Source organism: Vigna angularis, chromosome 2 (assembly GCF_016808095.1).
Source record: "Vigna angularis cultivar LongXiaoDou No.4 chromosome 2, ASM1680809v1, whole genome shotgun sequence".
In the NCBI taxonomy this organism is placed as follows: Eukaryota; Viridiplantae; Streptophyta; class Magnoliopsida; order Fabales; family Fabaceae; genus Vigna; species Vigna angularis.
Window position 1 is genome coordinate 36,085,918 of NC_068971.1, and position 15,259 is coordinate 36,101,176.

The 15,259-nt window shown below is 34.0% G+C and overlaps 1 protein-coding gene across 1 annotated transcript; it reads left to right on the forward strand.

Annotated features, from left to right (window-relative positions):
- Positions 1–7,894: 7,894 nt before the first annotated feature.
- LOC108327534 (alpha-L-arabinofuranosidase 1-like) lies at positions 7,895–12,350 on the forward strand. The gene is made up of 17 exons (XM_017561226.1): positions 7,895–8,071; positions 8,538–8,592; positions 8,717–8,913; positions 9,113–9,228; positions 9,568–9,718; positions 9,879–9,948; positions 10,065–10,210; positions 10,298–10,343; positions 10,444–10,496; positions 10,588–10,732; positions 10,861–10,979; positions 11,109–11,180; positions 11,268–11,371; positions 11,462–11,518; positions 11,613–11,811; positions 11,952–12,092; positions 12,255–12,350. The coding sequence occupies exons 1-17, from the start codon at positions 7,895–7,897 to the stop codon at positions 12,348–12,350; spliced, it is 1,944 nt and encodes a 647-aa protein (XP_017416715.1).
- The last annotated feature ends 2,909 nt before the right edge of the window (positions 12,351–15,259 follow it).

Sequence of the window (15,259 nt, forward strand, 5' to 3'; positions counted from 1 at the left end):
CAGTCGAATAATAACTCGACAACCTAGCTATGACGAGAACTTGGAAACCTGACTTCAAGCAATGAGATAGCTTAGTCTAGGAGAAAGAGCTTGAAAATCTAGTTGTGACTAGAACCCAACAACTTGACTAGTCTTTAGGAGAATTTGGCATCTTGGTTTAGGAACCTGGTAGGTCAGTCCTAGAGCTAAACAAATCGGTCCTTAAGCTTAAATTAAAAGAAACAACTCAAGCTATGAGTCTAACTAAAATAGAAAAACCAACCAGCTCAACCTAGGAGTCCAATTAGAAGTAGGATAACTCATCCAAACATACAAGAGTTCGGTTCGAGCAAGAAACACAACAGGTTTACATGAGAGTCCAACTACAAGAAAAAAAGTCCGGTTGAAAACATATATGAGCTCGACAGCTTGTCCAAAAGTACAAAAATATAAAATAATTAGAATAGTAATAATAATAATAATGTGATATCTGACCTAATATACAAAATATTTTGTTAACATATATTATTAAGGAATATCATGATGTAATTAAACTATTAACATTTTGTCACATATATATACTTAATATATAAATATTTAGGGTTAAATATGTTTTTCGTCCCTTAAGTATCACACGATTTTGGTTTTAGTCCCTACTCAAAACTTTGATGGTTTTTAGTCCTCATAGTTTTGAAACTCTTACTATTAGTCCTTAAAATTGGACGGCGTTAACTTTTAGTAGATCTGACAAACGGCGATGCCACTTTTTATGCCAGCTACCCTCTTCACTATCTGCCACGTTGGTTGTTTAAGTTAAATGAGATTAAGTAATTGACATGTGTTGTTGATTGAAATCAGATTAACAATTAGGGTTCTTAATTAGGCAAAGTTTTTTTTTTCAATTGGGAAAAAGTTGTTTTACTCGAAGGGTTGTACTCCAAGCATTGTCCTCTAAACCTTCCACTCGAAGCATTCTATCAAGGTGGTCCTTGTGGTGGTCCTTGTGGTGGTCCTTGCGGTGCTCCTTGTGGTGGTCTTTGCGGTGCTCGTGAAAGAAAAGGTGGGTGTGAAAGACAAGCGTAAAGGTAAGCTAAGCTATTGTTTTTCTTTTTCAGTTATGGTTGTTGTTCCAATTTGGGCATAAAGTGTTGATGTCTGAATGTAGGTCTAGAAATGGTTTTCGACATTTGTTTGCATCACATGGGGAAGTTTGTTACTAATAAGGGGCTATAGTATGTTGGAGGAGAGATACACGTGATCAAAGGACTTGATCCGGATCGTTGGTCATATTTTGAAGCAGTTGGAATAGTTAAAGAATTTAAGTATGATGCAGACTTCAAACTATGGTGGAAGGGGTCGAAACAAAGGCTAATGGATAATGTGAGATAATTGAGTGATGACAGGGAAGCACTGTACTTGGCTAACTATGCATAGGAGAATAAGGAAGAGATAGAAATCTATGTTCAACATGTTCCTAGTGAGGCAGTGGAAGTTCACTTTCTTAGTTGTGGTGAAGTGGCAGATGAAGGAAACATAGACATTTAGGAAGTGGTTTCCAAAGTGGGTGACGAAGAGGTTAATTTACATGAGGAAGAAGTGGCTGAGATTATAGAAGAGGGTGGAATGGGTCTGGAAGAGGGTGATGGTGCAGTAGAAGAGGGTGAATGTGTTGAGTAACAGGGTTCACATGTTAATGTGGCCGTAGAGGTTGAAATGGGTGAGGAAAGGAAAGAGTGTGATGGTGATGATGAACGTGAAGAGGTTGAAATGGGTGAGCAAGAAGAAGAGTGTGATGGTGGTGATGAACATGATTATCTTCGTGAAGAAGAGAAATTGGGGAATGTGGTTGAGGGGGAAGTAGAAGCTTCAGTTGAAGAATGTCTGGATGACAGTGAAGAAGATAGAATGACTAATGATGATGATGGGTTTGGTGTTGAGAATGATAGGGTGAACCAAGTTCGTAAAAACATTAATCTAGTTTTGGATAGGTGGAATACAATGAAAAAAAAAGAAGAAACGTGTGACTAGAAGAGGCAATGTTGGGGAAGGTTCATTTATAATGAATGAAAAAGTTGGAGATCATGACATCAATGAAGAATACAATAGTGATGAATTGGATTCAAATATAGATAGTGATGAGGATGTGAGGTTGAAAAAGGGCAACTTTAAAAAGTATAGACAAGATGATATGAACAAGAACTTCATATTCGAATTGGGGATGGAGTTCTGTTCATTGAAGGAATTTAAAAATGCACTAATGGAGCATAGTGTATTAAATGGAAAAGAGGTTAAGTTTGTGAAGAATGACCTGAACAGAGTAGGGGCAGTTTGTAAAACCAAATGTGGTTTTCTTATTATGGCTAGCAAGGTAGGAGGCAAGCAAACATTTAGGGTCAAAACTTTGGTTGGACGACACTGTTGTGGAAGGGTTTTTGGAAACAAAAGTGCAAATGTAAACTGGATTGCACAAGTATTAGTAGACATGTTTGTAAATGTGGCTAACATGACAGTCAACCAAATCATTGATGACATTAAGAAGTCATTCAATGTTGGAATAACTGCTTGGAAAGCTGGAAAGGCCAAGCAAATTGCTTTGGATTCTTTGGTTGGTGATGGAGAACGACAATATGGTCGTCTATATGATTATGTAGGTGAATTGGTAAGAGTGAAGTTTGGAACCTTTAAAATTAAAGTGAATCAACCCCAACCAAGTTTGCCACCAAGATTTGGGTCCTTTTATGTGTTTAGAGGGCTGTAAGCAAGGCTTCTTAGGAAGTTGCAGGCCCTTCATAGGGGTAGATGATTATCATTTGAAGACAACATATGGTGGTCAATTGTTGGTGGTAGTGGGCAAAGACCGCAACGACCAATATTTCCCACTAGCTTTTGTTGTGGTTGAAAATGAATGCAAAGAAAGTCGGAGTTGGTTTTTGATACTACTTTTGGATGATATTGGTGGCATTGATTGTCAACGATGGGTTTTCATTTCTGATCAACAAAAGGTATTTTCATTTTAATGTTTTCCTATTTTTATTTCGTAGTAGTGACATTATTTACTATTGACCAAGACCTTTTGGGTTTCACAGGGACTAATGACAGTTTTTTATGACATCTTGCATGGAGTGGAACATAGATTGTGCTTAAGGCACTTGTATAACAATTACAAGAAGAAATTTGGTGGAGGAATGCTTATTAGAAATCTTATGATGGGGGCTGCGAAGGCCACATTTCAACAAGATTGGGAAAAGAAAATGGGTGAGTTGAAGAATGTTAACATTGATGCTTACAATTGGTTGCTAGCTATTCCAACTAAGTGTTGGTGTAAACATGCATTCAGTAGTTATCCTAGATGCGATGTCTTGATAAATAATTTGTCTGACTCATTTAATAGTACAATTTTAATAGCTAGAGATAAACCTATTATAACTATGATGGAATGGATTATAACTTACATTATGAGTAGGTTTGCAACACTTAGTGAAAACGCAAAGACATATACAGGAGTTGTGATGCCTAAACCACGAGAAAGGCTTGATAGGGAAGTAGAGACGAGTGGAAATTGAATTCCAACTGCAAAATTTGAAGTCACTTACGGGTTTACAATGGACAAGTTTGTAGTTGACCTAAGTAATCATTCATGTAGTTGTTACTTTTGGGATTTGGTAGGAATACCTTGCAGACACGCTATGGCTGCCATAAATTACAAAAGTAGAAAACCCTGAAGACTATGTACATCCTTATTACAAGAAAGAGGCTTATGAAACTTGTTATGGCCCTGAAATTGTTCCAATCAATGGACAACAATTGTGGTCTACTTCTGAATCTGGTGCGCTACTGCCTCCAATTTATAAAACACCCCCTGGGAGGCCTAAAAATCTAAGAAGAAGGGAGGCTGATGAATATGTGAGTCATACAAAATTGTCAAAGAAGAATCTTGTTATGAAGTGTAGCAGCTGCAATGAATTTGGTCATAATGTAAGAACATGTAAAAGGGGAAAGGAAAAGGTACAAAATCACTCTTTTGCAACTTCACTTATTTACACATTCATAATTATTTACACTATGATAATTACAATGTCACTTACTTCCATTTACAGAACACAAAGGGCAATTCAAGTGTAGGAGAATCTGGCAGCACAAGGGCAACTTCCACTGCAGGGGGTTCACAAGCACAACCAGCTCCATCAACGTCACAAGGTGGAGGAACATCAAGAAGGGAGACTTCTCAAGTAGGACGACCTCAAACAACATCACAACCTGGATCAAGTGACAGTGGAGCAGGACTTGCAAGAAGTCACCAAGGTGGAAGAAGAACATCCTCACGACTACTGGCTGCACAACATCTAGGATCCCAAGCTAGTACCAATTGAAGATTTATTGTAGCCAAATGTTCATTTTAATGTATTTTGTAAGTCACAGTCACCCACTTAGGGAACAATAATAGTGGGTATAGTGGTTGCTTTTAACATCTACCATCATATGTTTGTAAGGGACCACTTAACTTACTTTAGTACTACTATTACAATATTTTTTGTCAGTGGTAAGGGACCACTTAACTTACAATATTTAATAGTATGAGACCACTTCATATTATTCCAAGTTTAGATTTACAAATGTTTGGTCAGGTTTTTACTTACAAATGTTTGGCTACTTAGTTAAGCAGGATACTCTGCTTCGTCAATTTTAGCAAGCAAACTCAAGTGGCATTTCTGAGTGGAGGTAGTTCCGAGAGATGGAAGTGGGCGAACCATGAGCAGCTGTTTATAATTAATTTTAAGGAGTTAAGAACATGTTCTTCTATTCATTGCTAGTGCTATTTGGGTAAAATAATTATTTTTAGAAAGCTATAGGATTGTTGAACGGTAGCTGGAAGGAAGGAGGGAACTACCGAACGGTAACTGGAAGGAAGAATGGAAGCAGAGGCTGATCGGTAGCCAGAATGAAGGAGGGAAGTACCGAACGGTAGCTGGAAGGAGGAGGGAAGTAGATGTCGAGCGGTAGCCAAAGGGGAGTATGGAAGTATAGACTGTTCGGTGTCTATACTAATATCGTTCGGTGTCTATGCTGCCCAATATTTTCTTTATTAACATAGAACAAAAGTCCAGTAATAGTGGAATGTTAAAGGGAAAAAAATTCATCAAGTGGCAACACAAGTAAATAATTTGGAGAATTTAGTCAAGCAGAATTTGGAGACAAACTCAAGTACCTCATTTTATTCAACCATAATTCTTAATTACAATTCATCTTCAACAAAAACATAATACAAAAGAAAATTGTTAACGCCCATGACAAAACAAACAACAACAACATCATTTTCCCAACTTTCTTCTATTGTTCTAATTTCCTTTTCAGCTTGTCGTTCTTCTTCCTTAAATCCAGTACAAGTTTTTCATTTTCCAAACACGTTCCAAGTTCTTCACGTTTTCTTTCAAAGCTTCCTTCAATTTCAGAAACTCTTTCATTATGTCATTCAAAGTAATTACAACTTGAATTACTCTACAATCAAAATAACACACGATTAATACAAAATTCAGCACATGAACTGAAAGATTTAATCACTTACTGCCCAATTTCTACATCTATAAAACAGTCTTCCTTTGTTCTTCACAATAGTTGCCTTCAAAAGCCACAATGTTTCACCACAACACACAATTTAGATGGTAACCGTGAAGATGATCCACAACTTTGCGACTTTCCCGAACCAATTGACCTTCACGTCCAACCATTTCCTCCACTCTCACCTTTCATTTCACTACAACAAAGAAATCCCTTCATCAGCTTTCGTGCCCACCCAAACCCTATATCCCCAATCCTTATATTCACACGAAGAACAGCAAAACAAAACGTATCAACTTACCTCCTCAAGAAGACGAACTCCAACCTTCAGATCTACCTCCTCAGCTTTCTTTGCCCCCAACTGCATTCACGAAGAAGAACCCAACTTCTTAAAATCTCATTTATAAGAGATGACGAAGTGCGCTTCAACCAAATGCACACTTAACATACTTAATCTCATTTCAAAACTTAAACAACCAACGTGGCAGAGAGTGAAGAGGGTAGCTGGCATAAAACGTGGTCTTGTCGTTTGCCACATCTACTAAAAGTTAACGTCGTCCAATTTTAAAGACTAATAGTAAGAGTTTCAAAACTATGAAGACTAAAAACTATCAAAATTTCGAGTAGAGACTAAAATCAAAATTGTGTGATACTTAATGGACGAAAAATATATTTAACCCAAATATTACTAACAAATATATCTCAAAACATTTCCATCATTTTAGATTAATAAAATAGACATTCTTGAATTGCTTAACTTAATAGATTTTTTTATCGGACATGTACAATATTATTTATTAAAATTTAGCCAAAATAATGAAAGTTGTAGGATTCATACATAAGTGAGCAGGTTTTAGTATGATTTTATAAGTTTCTAGAAGATGTGTTAAAAGGAATGTTTCAACTAGCGCATAAATCTGTAACCAGCTCTCATACATTAATTCCTTATCCTTGATATAATAAGAAAATCTTTATACATATTTCTTTCCTTATTTTATATATCAATATAAGGCATTTTTTATATTTCAGATTATTCATTTACCCATTTAAAATTTCGAACTGAGTGTTTCTAGATTATCATATAAATAAACCTTTTTATACTGGAATTAAAAATTTTCGTAATGACACGTAATTAGACTTAGTAGTACTGGTGCAATAAAGTTATTAGCTCGATATGATACTATGAACGTCAAAACGGTAATCTGCTTGATCCGACCCACCACGGATTAGTAATTTAGTGAGTCAACCCACTCCGATTCATTTATTAGAGTCTCGAAAAAATCCGAATCTGATTCGATCCATCACGGATTGATGGGTTAAACGGGTTGACTCATTGACTCACTTAATTAACTTTTCTTTCATCTTTTTTTTCCTGAGATTCTTATAATATGTTACTTTGATCGACCAAATTAAAACAATAATAATTGGATCAATTAATATAAAAGAAAATGAAACAAAAGAAATATATTATTATATATATTCTAAGCTATTAAGTATAAAATTTTGCCAATTTAGTTTAATGAGACATATACAACCGTTTGACCAAGAAACTACATATATAACCGTTAACAAAAATATATAGCACAAGATAAAACTGTCATGCTTGTAAATAGGGCTAAAAACAAGATAAAACAAATGATATATTCTTGAATTATCCAATCTATAATATTATCCATCTATTAAATTGGAGTCCTGAATGGATAAATCCACATTATTATGCTCTCTTCAAACATCTTCTTCTTTATCTCCATCTATAATATTATCCAATCTATAATCTTACGGTTTTATTTGCAGAGAGAAACTTTTGGAAAGACAGCAACGCGAAAGGCTCTATTGCTAAGTAAAGGTTGTGCGTTTTGAATAATTAATTTAATTAATTTGATTTCAATAAAAAAATAGAATTTGAATAATTAATTTGATTAATTTGATTTAATTAAAACAAATAGGTGGGTTGGTGAGCCAATCCGACCCACCACGGGTTCAACCCATGTGAGCCGGGTTCTTAGTGAACCGAGTCAAAATTGACTCGCATCAAAACTTTTTACATTTTTTTTCAACCTAACCTGACTCAAACTCGTGGTAGCTGGGTTGGCTCACAGATTTCAATCCATTTTGACGACACTATCAACAATAAGAAGGATTCAATAAAATTTAATAATTAATAACAAGAGATTTGTAGCTGATAAATATATATTTTATTAAATTGTTAAAATATTAATGTTCCTACTAAAGTGTTTAAAGGATTTAAAGTTTTTCCTTTCTCATAATAGATAAACACGACGATTTATTTTTCCTTCCATAGATTTTGCTTGCTTATAAATATGGTATATTAGTTAGCCAAGAATATATCATCACAGAAATGGCGTTTTGTTCTTCAAAAGCGTCATTACATGTCCTCTTCTATTTCTTATTCGCCATTTATTTTCTTAGTTTTGAGCATTGCTGTGTTGATGCAAACTCAAACCTAATTGTGCATGATGCTACCAATGTTTCCCGTAAAGCAATTCCTGACACTTTCCTTGGAGTATTCGTTGAGGTACTTTTAAATATATATATATATATATATATATATATATATATATATATATATATATATATATATATATATATATATATATATATATATATATATATATATATATATATATATATATATATATATATATTCATATTTTAGTGAAAAGATGGACATGATTACATTATGCACCCCTATGTTTATTTTGTGAATTATGTCTACTACCTCTATTTGATTTTTATTTATATAACTACTTATATAAATGCATACGCACATTAAATTCTGCATAATTTAATTATTATGTTTATTAATTATATATAAACATGTACAATTTTTAGTTTTAAATAGAATTTTTAACTATCAAGAAATTTTTATTAAATAAAAAATAGTTATAAAAAATTTAATGCATATTCATATATATACAAGAAAAACCAATTTCATTTCAATTTCCTAAAAGTAACCAATTTCTTTGAAATTATTTTTGCAGGAGATTAATCATGCTTGTGCGGGAGGACTGTGGGCAGAACTTGTTCGCAATAGAGGTTATTTCCTTAATTCTAAGTTTTTCTTCGTCTTGTTTTTTCATTCCATAGATTGAAGTCTAGATTTCAATATACTTTAACTGATTTTTGATTTTTTCTACTAATATTATGAATTTAATTATAGGGTTTGAAGCTGGAGGCCCGAACGATATTTATCATTGGTCAACTATAGGAAATGAATCATTAATTTCTGTATCAATTAATCATAGCTCATGCTTTGAGCGTAATAAAGCTGCGTTACAAATGAACGTGTATTGTAATGATCACAATCCTTGTCCAAGTGGTGGCGTTGGTATTTCCAACACTGGTTATTGGGGCATGGTAAGTAAAATTAATATATACTTCATATTCACACATCAACATATCATTTTTTTTTCTATTTTTCTCTATATAACAAAAATAAAAAGGATATATATTTACAAACTCACATAATGTTATGCTTTTATTTTCATAAGAAATTGAGAAAATGTTAATATTCTATTAACTTTTCACGTTCTAAAACTGCTCCTTTCATTATCAGAATATTGAGCAAGGGAAAAGATACAAGGTGGTGTATCATATCAAATCAGAAGGAGACTTTAATATTCTACTTTCATTGACTGGTGTTGATGTCATAGAGATGTTACCAAATATTACGTAAGTTCATATTTTTTCATAATTGTCTTTCGAGACCTACATTAACTCCAAAAAAAAATGAATATCAAATATATAAAATAATTCAAATTTTATCTTATAAAAGATTAAATTAAATTTAAAGTTCTTTTTAAATACAGTATTACATTTATCCAAAATTTATTTGAATAAAATTTATTATTTATTAGAATTATCGACTATCCAATCATTATCGAATTAATATTAGATAATTTTATATATAAAATTTATTATTTATTAGATTTACTTTATTATCTCGGATAAACATACGTGTAGTTTGATCGAATAAACGTCAACTTAAAAATATTTGTTGTTATGGTTCAGGCAAATTTCTGAAGATGGAAAATGGAGAAGGGTGGAGACACTGGTAGAAGCAAACGCTACCAATCACTTTTCAAGTCTTCAAATAACCACAACCAAGGAAGGGACTTACCTGTTTGACCAAATCTCAGTCATGCCATTGGACACTTACATGGTTAGTAAAACAAACACATTAAATTTTAAGAAAATGTTTGGATCAATAATGATAGAGTAATCACACTTGGCACATTCCTTAATGACCTTTTGTTGATAATGTAATCTATTTTGTTATGTTCTTGTTCTTCACATCAATTCAATATCTTCTCTTTAAGCAGGGTCATGGCTTCCGAAAGGATCTTTTTCAAATGGTGGCAGATTTGAAACCAAAGTTTATGAGATTTCCTGGTATATATTTTCAAATTCTCTGTAATTAGATATATTGAGGTAGAAATATATAACACTCACTTCAAAATTCTGAAATCTAATTAACTTAATTTATCCTTGTCAATTGCATTAATTAGGTGGCACCTATGTTGAAGGTTATCATATACAAAACAGATATCAGTGGAAATACACAATTGGACCATGGGAAGAGAGACCTGGTCACTACAATGATATCTGGAACTATTGGAGTGATGATGGAATTGGTTATTTTGAATATCTCCAAGTTAGTATATATTATTCTCTTACAACTATGATTAAATTAGCCCTACTTTAGTTGAATAAATATAATGATTTAATATTTCTTGAGCAGCTAGCAGAGGACCTTGGTGCATTGCCCATATGGGTGTTCAACGCTGGTATATTGATGTTCTTCTTGCCTTAGCTCAAATTCATCCTCAACAACATATATATTTTGATTCTATCTTTCTTTTCTAACTAATCGTGTGTATGATTTAGGTTTTAGCCGTAATGAACAAATTAATATATCAGATCTAGCACCTTACATACAAGTATAATTTTCTTCTGATACTCATTTCCTTTTGGTATTCATGAAAGTCTATATACAATTTACTCTTTGTTTTGAAATCTCTATATTAAAAGGATGCCCTTGACGGCATCGAGTTCGCAAGAGGCTCTCCTGGATCAAAGTGGGGTTCTGTTAGAGCTGGATTGGGACATCCTAAACCATTTGATTTGAGATATGTTGCCATTGGAAATGAAGATTGTGACTTTTCTAATTATCAAGGTAGACGCACTTTTATCATTCTTTCAGCACATTTATGTTTGAAACCTTCGTATGTATGTTATGTTTTCACGATTCTAAATTTATTGATTTAACGACTAAAATTTTTTATACCTTTTTTCTTTTTGCAGGAAATTACCTTATAATTCATGATGCTATAAGATCTGCCTACCCAGATATTAAAATAATCTCAAATTGTGATGCTTCTGGCGCACTATTAAACCATCAAGCTGATTTGTTTGATTTTCATGTAATAATGCGTTCTGATATATATTAATTCTTGAACTTTTGTTTGTTGCTTTTTATATTTGGCGAGCATGCTTAATCTGTCTTTTCCTCATTTGTCAACTTATCCTTCTTAATGTTTTATTTTTGTTAGACTTACACAAACTCTAAAGACTTATTTTCTAAGTCTACTCAGTTCGATCGCACGTCACGATCTGGTCCAAAGGTATGAACTCTATCCAATTCACTTTTTATAGATTGTTCATATATGCATAGTGTGATACGTGAATAGTCAATGTGTATGATTGTATAGGCTTTTGTGAGTGAGTATGCTGTATGGCGAGAAGATGCTGGAAATGGAAGTCTTCTAGCTGCAGTAGCTGAAGCTGCATTTCTTATTGGCCTTGAAAAGAATAGGTTTAGTTATTTTCTCTTTTAATGTAATTTATGATTTTTGAAGATCTTTTTTTACATTAACCATTTCTAACATTTTTTTTCCTGACGCAGTGATATTGTGGACATGGTTGCTTATGCACCACTTTTCTCAAATATAAACGACAGGAAGTAATTTTCTACCATTTATCACATATTTTATGTACCCAGAATGAACACTGAAGATTTTATAAGATGAGGTTGATCAAATTGTGTTATTTTTCAGATGGATTCCCGATGCAATTGTGTTCGACTCTTATCAGCTGTATGGAACACCCAGCTATTGGGTGCAAAAGCTTTTTGTTGAGTCTAGTGGAGCAACATTTCTTCCCTCAACACTCAACACAAATTCATCTAATCAACTAATTGCATCTGCAATTACTTGGAAAAATTCTACAAATAACAAAAATTACATAAGAATAAAGGTAACATTCTGAGTGTTGCTAATGTGCTACAACCTCAAACAACATACAAGCATGTCTTTAATTAGACTAGATCTAGTTGTTTCTTTTTTACCTTTGATCAACAAATCTATGTTTGAGTTGTTGATTTTGATTTTGCACAGGTAGTTAACTTCGGAACAGCCACAGAGACAATCGACATAGGCATAGATGGGTTCCCAGAGACACAACGATTTGGTTGTATAACGACAGTGCTTACATCAACCAATGTAATGGATGAGAATTCATTCGCACAGCCTACGAAGGTACCATTTGGTTTATTGGTACTTCTGTCCTGAAAAGTGTGTTGAATACAAAAACTAACATTAATTACTGACATTTGTTAATGAAAAAACTTGTAAAGTTGGCCAAACATGTAAAAAAAGTCGTGTGATTTATACTTTATGTTCTATTCATTTTAAATGCAGGTGGTGCCACTAAGAAGTTCAGAAGAGAATGTTGGAAGCAAGATAGAAGCAATTCTCTCACCCTATTCAGTGACATCATTCGATTTAAGTTATTAGAAGAGAATTCAACACAGGGACAGTAATGTAAAACATTAAGTCCCTTCCAAAGGATTTGTGCCCTTTTTATATTACCAATAAATTGTAATATATGGCCTATTCCTTTCGTTTAAATTTTTAAGATGTCTAGTTTTATTCCTGTTTCGGTTTGTGAGATCTAGGACAACTCCTTTTCTTGATGCGTTTTTCTAACTCCAAATCCAGATCAAAGTTTCTCTTTTTGGTACTTGTTACTATTCAATTGAATTGGCAAGTTACCTACAAGTGACACTTCGATATTAAAATCAATAAGGATTCGATAATACTAGCAATAAATATGTATTAAATGAAACTAACATATCATAATACCTCAAATTTGTTTTGATAGACTTCAGAATAGGCTTCGAATTAACATTGATCTAATTACGACCCAACTGGTAATGATCATACTTAAGTTTAACATAATTGTCCTTAACATTAACCATCGCTTAAGGTCCTTCGCTCGATTTTCTAAATGCTCTAAACCGATTGTTTTGAGGTGACCCAATCAGTCATACTATACAATTCTCTTTCCTCCTCTTTTTTCTAGTTTCAGAATTTTAAATAAGAAAAATATTAGTTATTAAAGTACAATTGCATATTAACATTGGATTAAGTTAACTCTGGATCCATAACTTATATTCAAATTAAAGTTATTTTTTGAGTAGTTTATGTTTCTTACATATGTTTCTTACGTCTGTATCTTACCTTAGTTTACAATAAGAAATGCGCTGATTACCGAAGGATTATTACCGAAGGCCTTTTGACCGTCGGTAAAATTGATATACCGAAGGATTTCCCGACGGTCAATTAAGATGGTCATTACCGAAGGCTTTTGCCCTTCGGTATTGGGTAGCACATTTACCGAAGGCTTTTGGCTATCGGTATAGGCATTCACTTAATGAAATCAGAATTTGGGATTTCCCTCTTCCATTTTCCCAAATACTCTCCTCGCGAAAGCTTCCCCCAAACTTTCACTCCCAATTTATCAGGTCCCCGCTTTCCACTCTCCCATGCCCTAATCTTTGTCTCCCTCTGTTGTTCACAATCCGAAACCATCATTGCCATTGTTTCTCACTTTGTCGAGCTCCTCTTTCTTTACGACGGTGGTTTGGCGGCGTCAGGAGGTGTTGTCGTTGCGTCAGAGTTTGTGTCGCGGCGTGGGCAGAGCTTTTAGTTGTCGAGGGAGGCTAATCTAGGGGCTGTGTGACGAAGTGGCTTTCGCTGCGAGAGAGGGTATCGGAGGTGCTAATACACCTAGGGTTATCGCTACCGTCGAGGGAGGCTAATCTAGGGGTTGTGTGACGAAGTGGCTTTCGCTGCGAGAGAGGGTATCGGAGGTGCTAATACACCTAGGGTTATCGCTACCGTAGAGGTAAGTTATTGCTTCAAATTATGTACCTTTTGGTGGCTGCCCTCTTTGTGATGCATGTATGAGTTAACCTGTATATGTGTATTGCTTTTGGTTCGCATTGGAGATTTTGTTAACACTAAATATCACCGGAAAATGATTGCAGTTGTAGTGGCGCGTTGAAGGTCGAGTGAAGCACACTCTAGGGCAAAGGTGTGGTGTTAGGAGGTTGTCTTCGCCTAGGGAGGTTGTAGCATGGAGGTAAGCTCTTTGTCTCTGAACAAAGTGAGCATTAATGTAGAATTATGGTTAAATGTTGAATAAAAATGTGGTTGCATTAGTAAAAGAATGAAATTGTATTATTAGAGTGCTTTGAGTAAGTATTTTTATCATTTGGCCAGCCAGATTGGCAAAGCCAATTTTAGTAAGTATTTTTATTCATATTTGCCTTAATTACTTATGTATTTTTTTGTATTTGGATGCATATAATATTGGACTTATTTTGTGGTCAAATGTAAGACGTTTCTAAGAAGACGAACATTGTTACACCTCCACAACCACAATTGTCTCCTCTCCAACAACTTGGTGCAGCGGTAGTCACAATGGGGAATAAAACTATTGAGATAGATATGCCTCCTGAACTCACATGCAAGACTGCTACTACCACTTTATTTGTATGTCATAGAGATATTTTTGAAATTATCATTGGTAATTATCTCCTCTCTACAACAGTTCTACAACTTTGGAATTTGTAAGTAAACCTTCACAAACCATGAAAATATTATCATATTGCATTTGTGTATTTATTTTAACATTATTTGTTCATATTGAAGGTATTTGCATCACCTCTGCATTGAGAGAAGGAATGCTACTATCTATGAATTTCTTGGTCCTGTTATAATTCAAAGTGTAGGAAATAAATCAAAGGAGTTGCAAAAGTACTTGATAGAAATGTTTGAAAAAGCTGGTAAAGAGGTCTATTTAGCACCTTACTTGCATAAGTAAGTACATATTTTTTGAATTCTTCATGACTAGTTTAAAGGTTTCTTTTAATTAATATTATTCTAACTTGTAGGGGTCATTGACAATTGCTAGTTATTGTTCCTCACCGTTCTCTTGTAGTTCTCTTATGTTCCTTGCATAAGAAAGCTAACACATTGTCCATCAAAAATATATTAGAGGCGTAAGTTTTCCTTTCTATTTTGATTCCTTCCTATACTATTATTATGATGTAATGGATGTCTACCTTTTGTATAGATCTTTGGAAGCTCATTCAAGGTTGCGGGGTGTTCCATCTGTTTCTAGGAAGAAGATGCAAATAATCACACCTAATGTAAGAGAAGTTGACCTTTGTTTTGTCATTGCTACTTTTATGAGGAATTGATTGTGTTGCTCGTTTTGTGAAATTTGGTTTTGCAAAATTGATCAAAGCTACATGGTGCAAAGGCTAGCTAGAGTATAATCTGATATTTTGTGTCCTTGGTTTGAACCAGTCTTGATTATTTGTATTTAATTTGCAGTGTCGACGTCAATTGGGCAA

Bases quoted from the DNA above. Each gene is read 5' to 3' on its own strand.
- LOC108327534 (XM_017561226.1), top strand. From the start codon at position 7,895: ATGGCGTTTTGTTCTTCAAAAGCGTCATTACATGTCCTCTTCTATTTC. The intron at 10,344-10,443 runs GTATATTGATGT...TGTATGATTTAG, and splicing joins CATATGGGTGTTCAACGCTG to GTTTTAGCCGTAATGAACAA. The intron at 11,181-11,267 runs GTATGAACTCTA...ATGATTGTATAG, and splicing joins CGTCACGATCTGGTCCAAAG to GCTTTTGTGAGTGAGTATGC.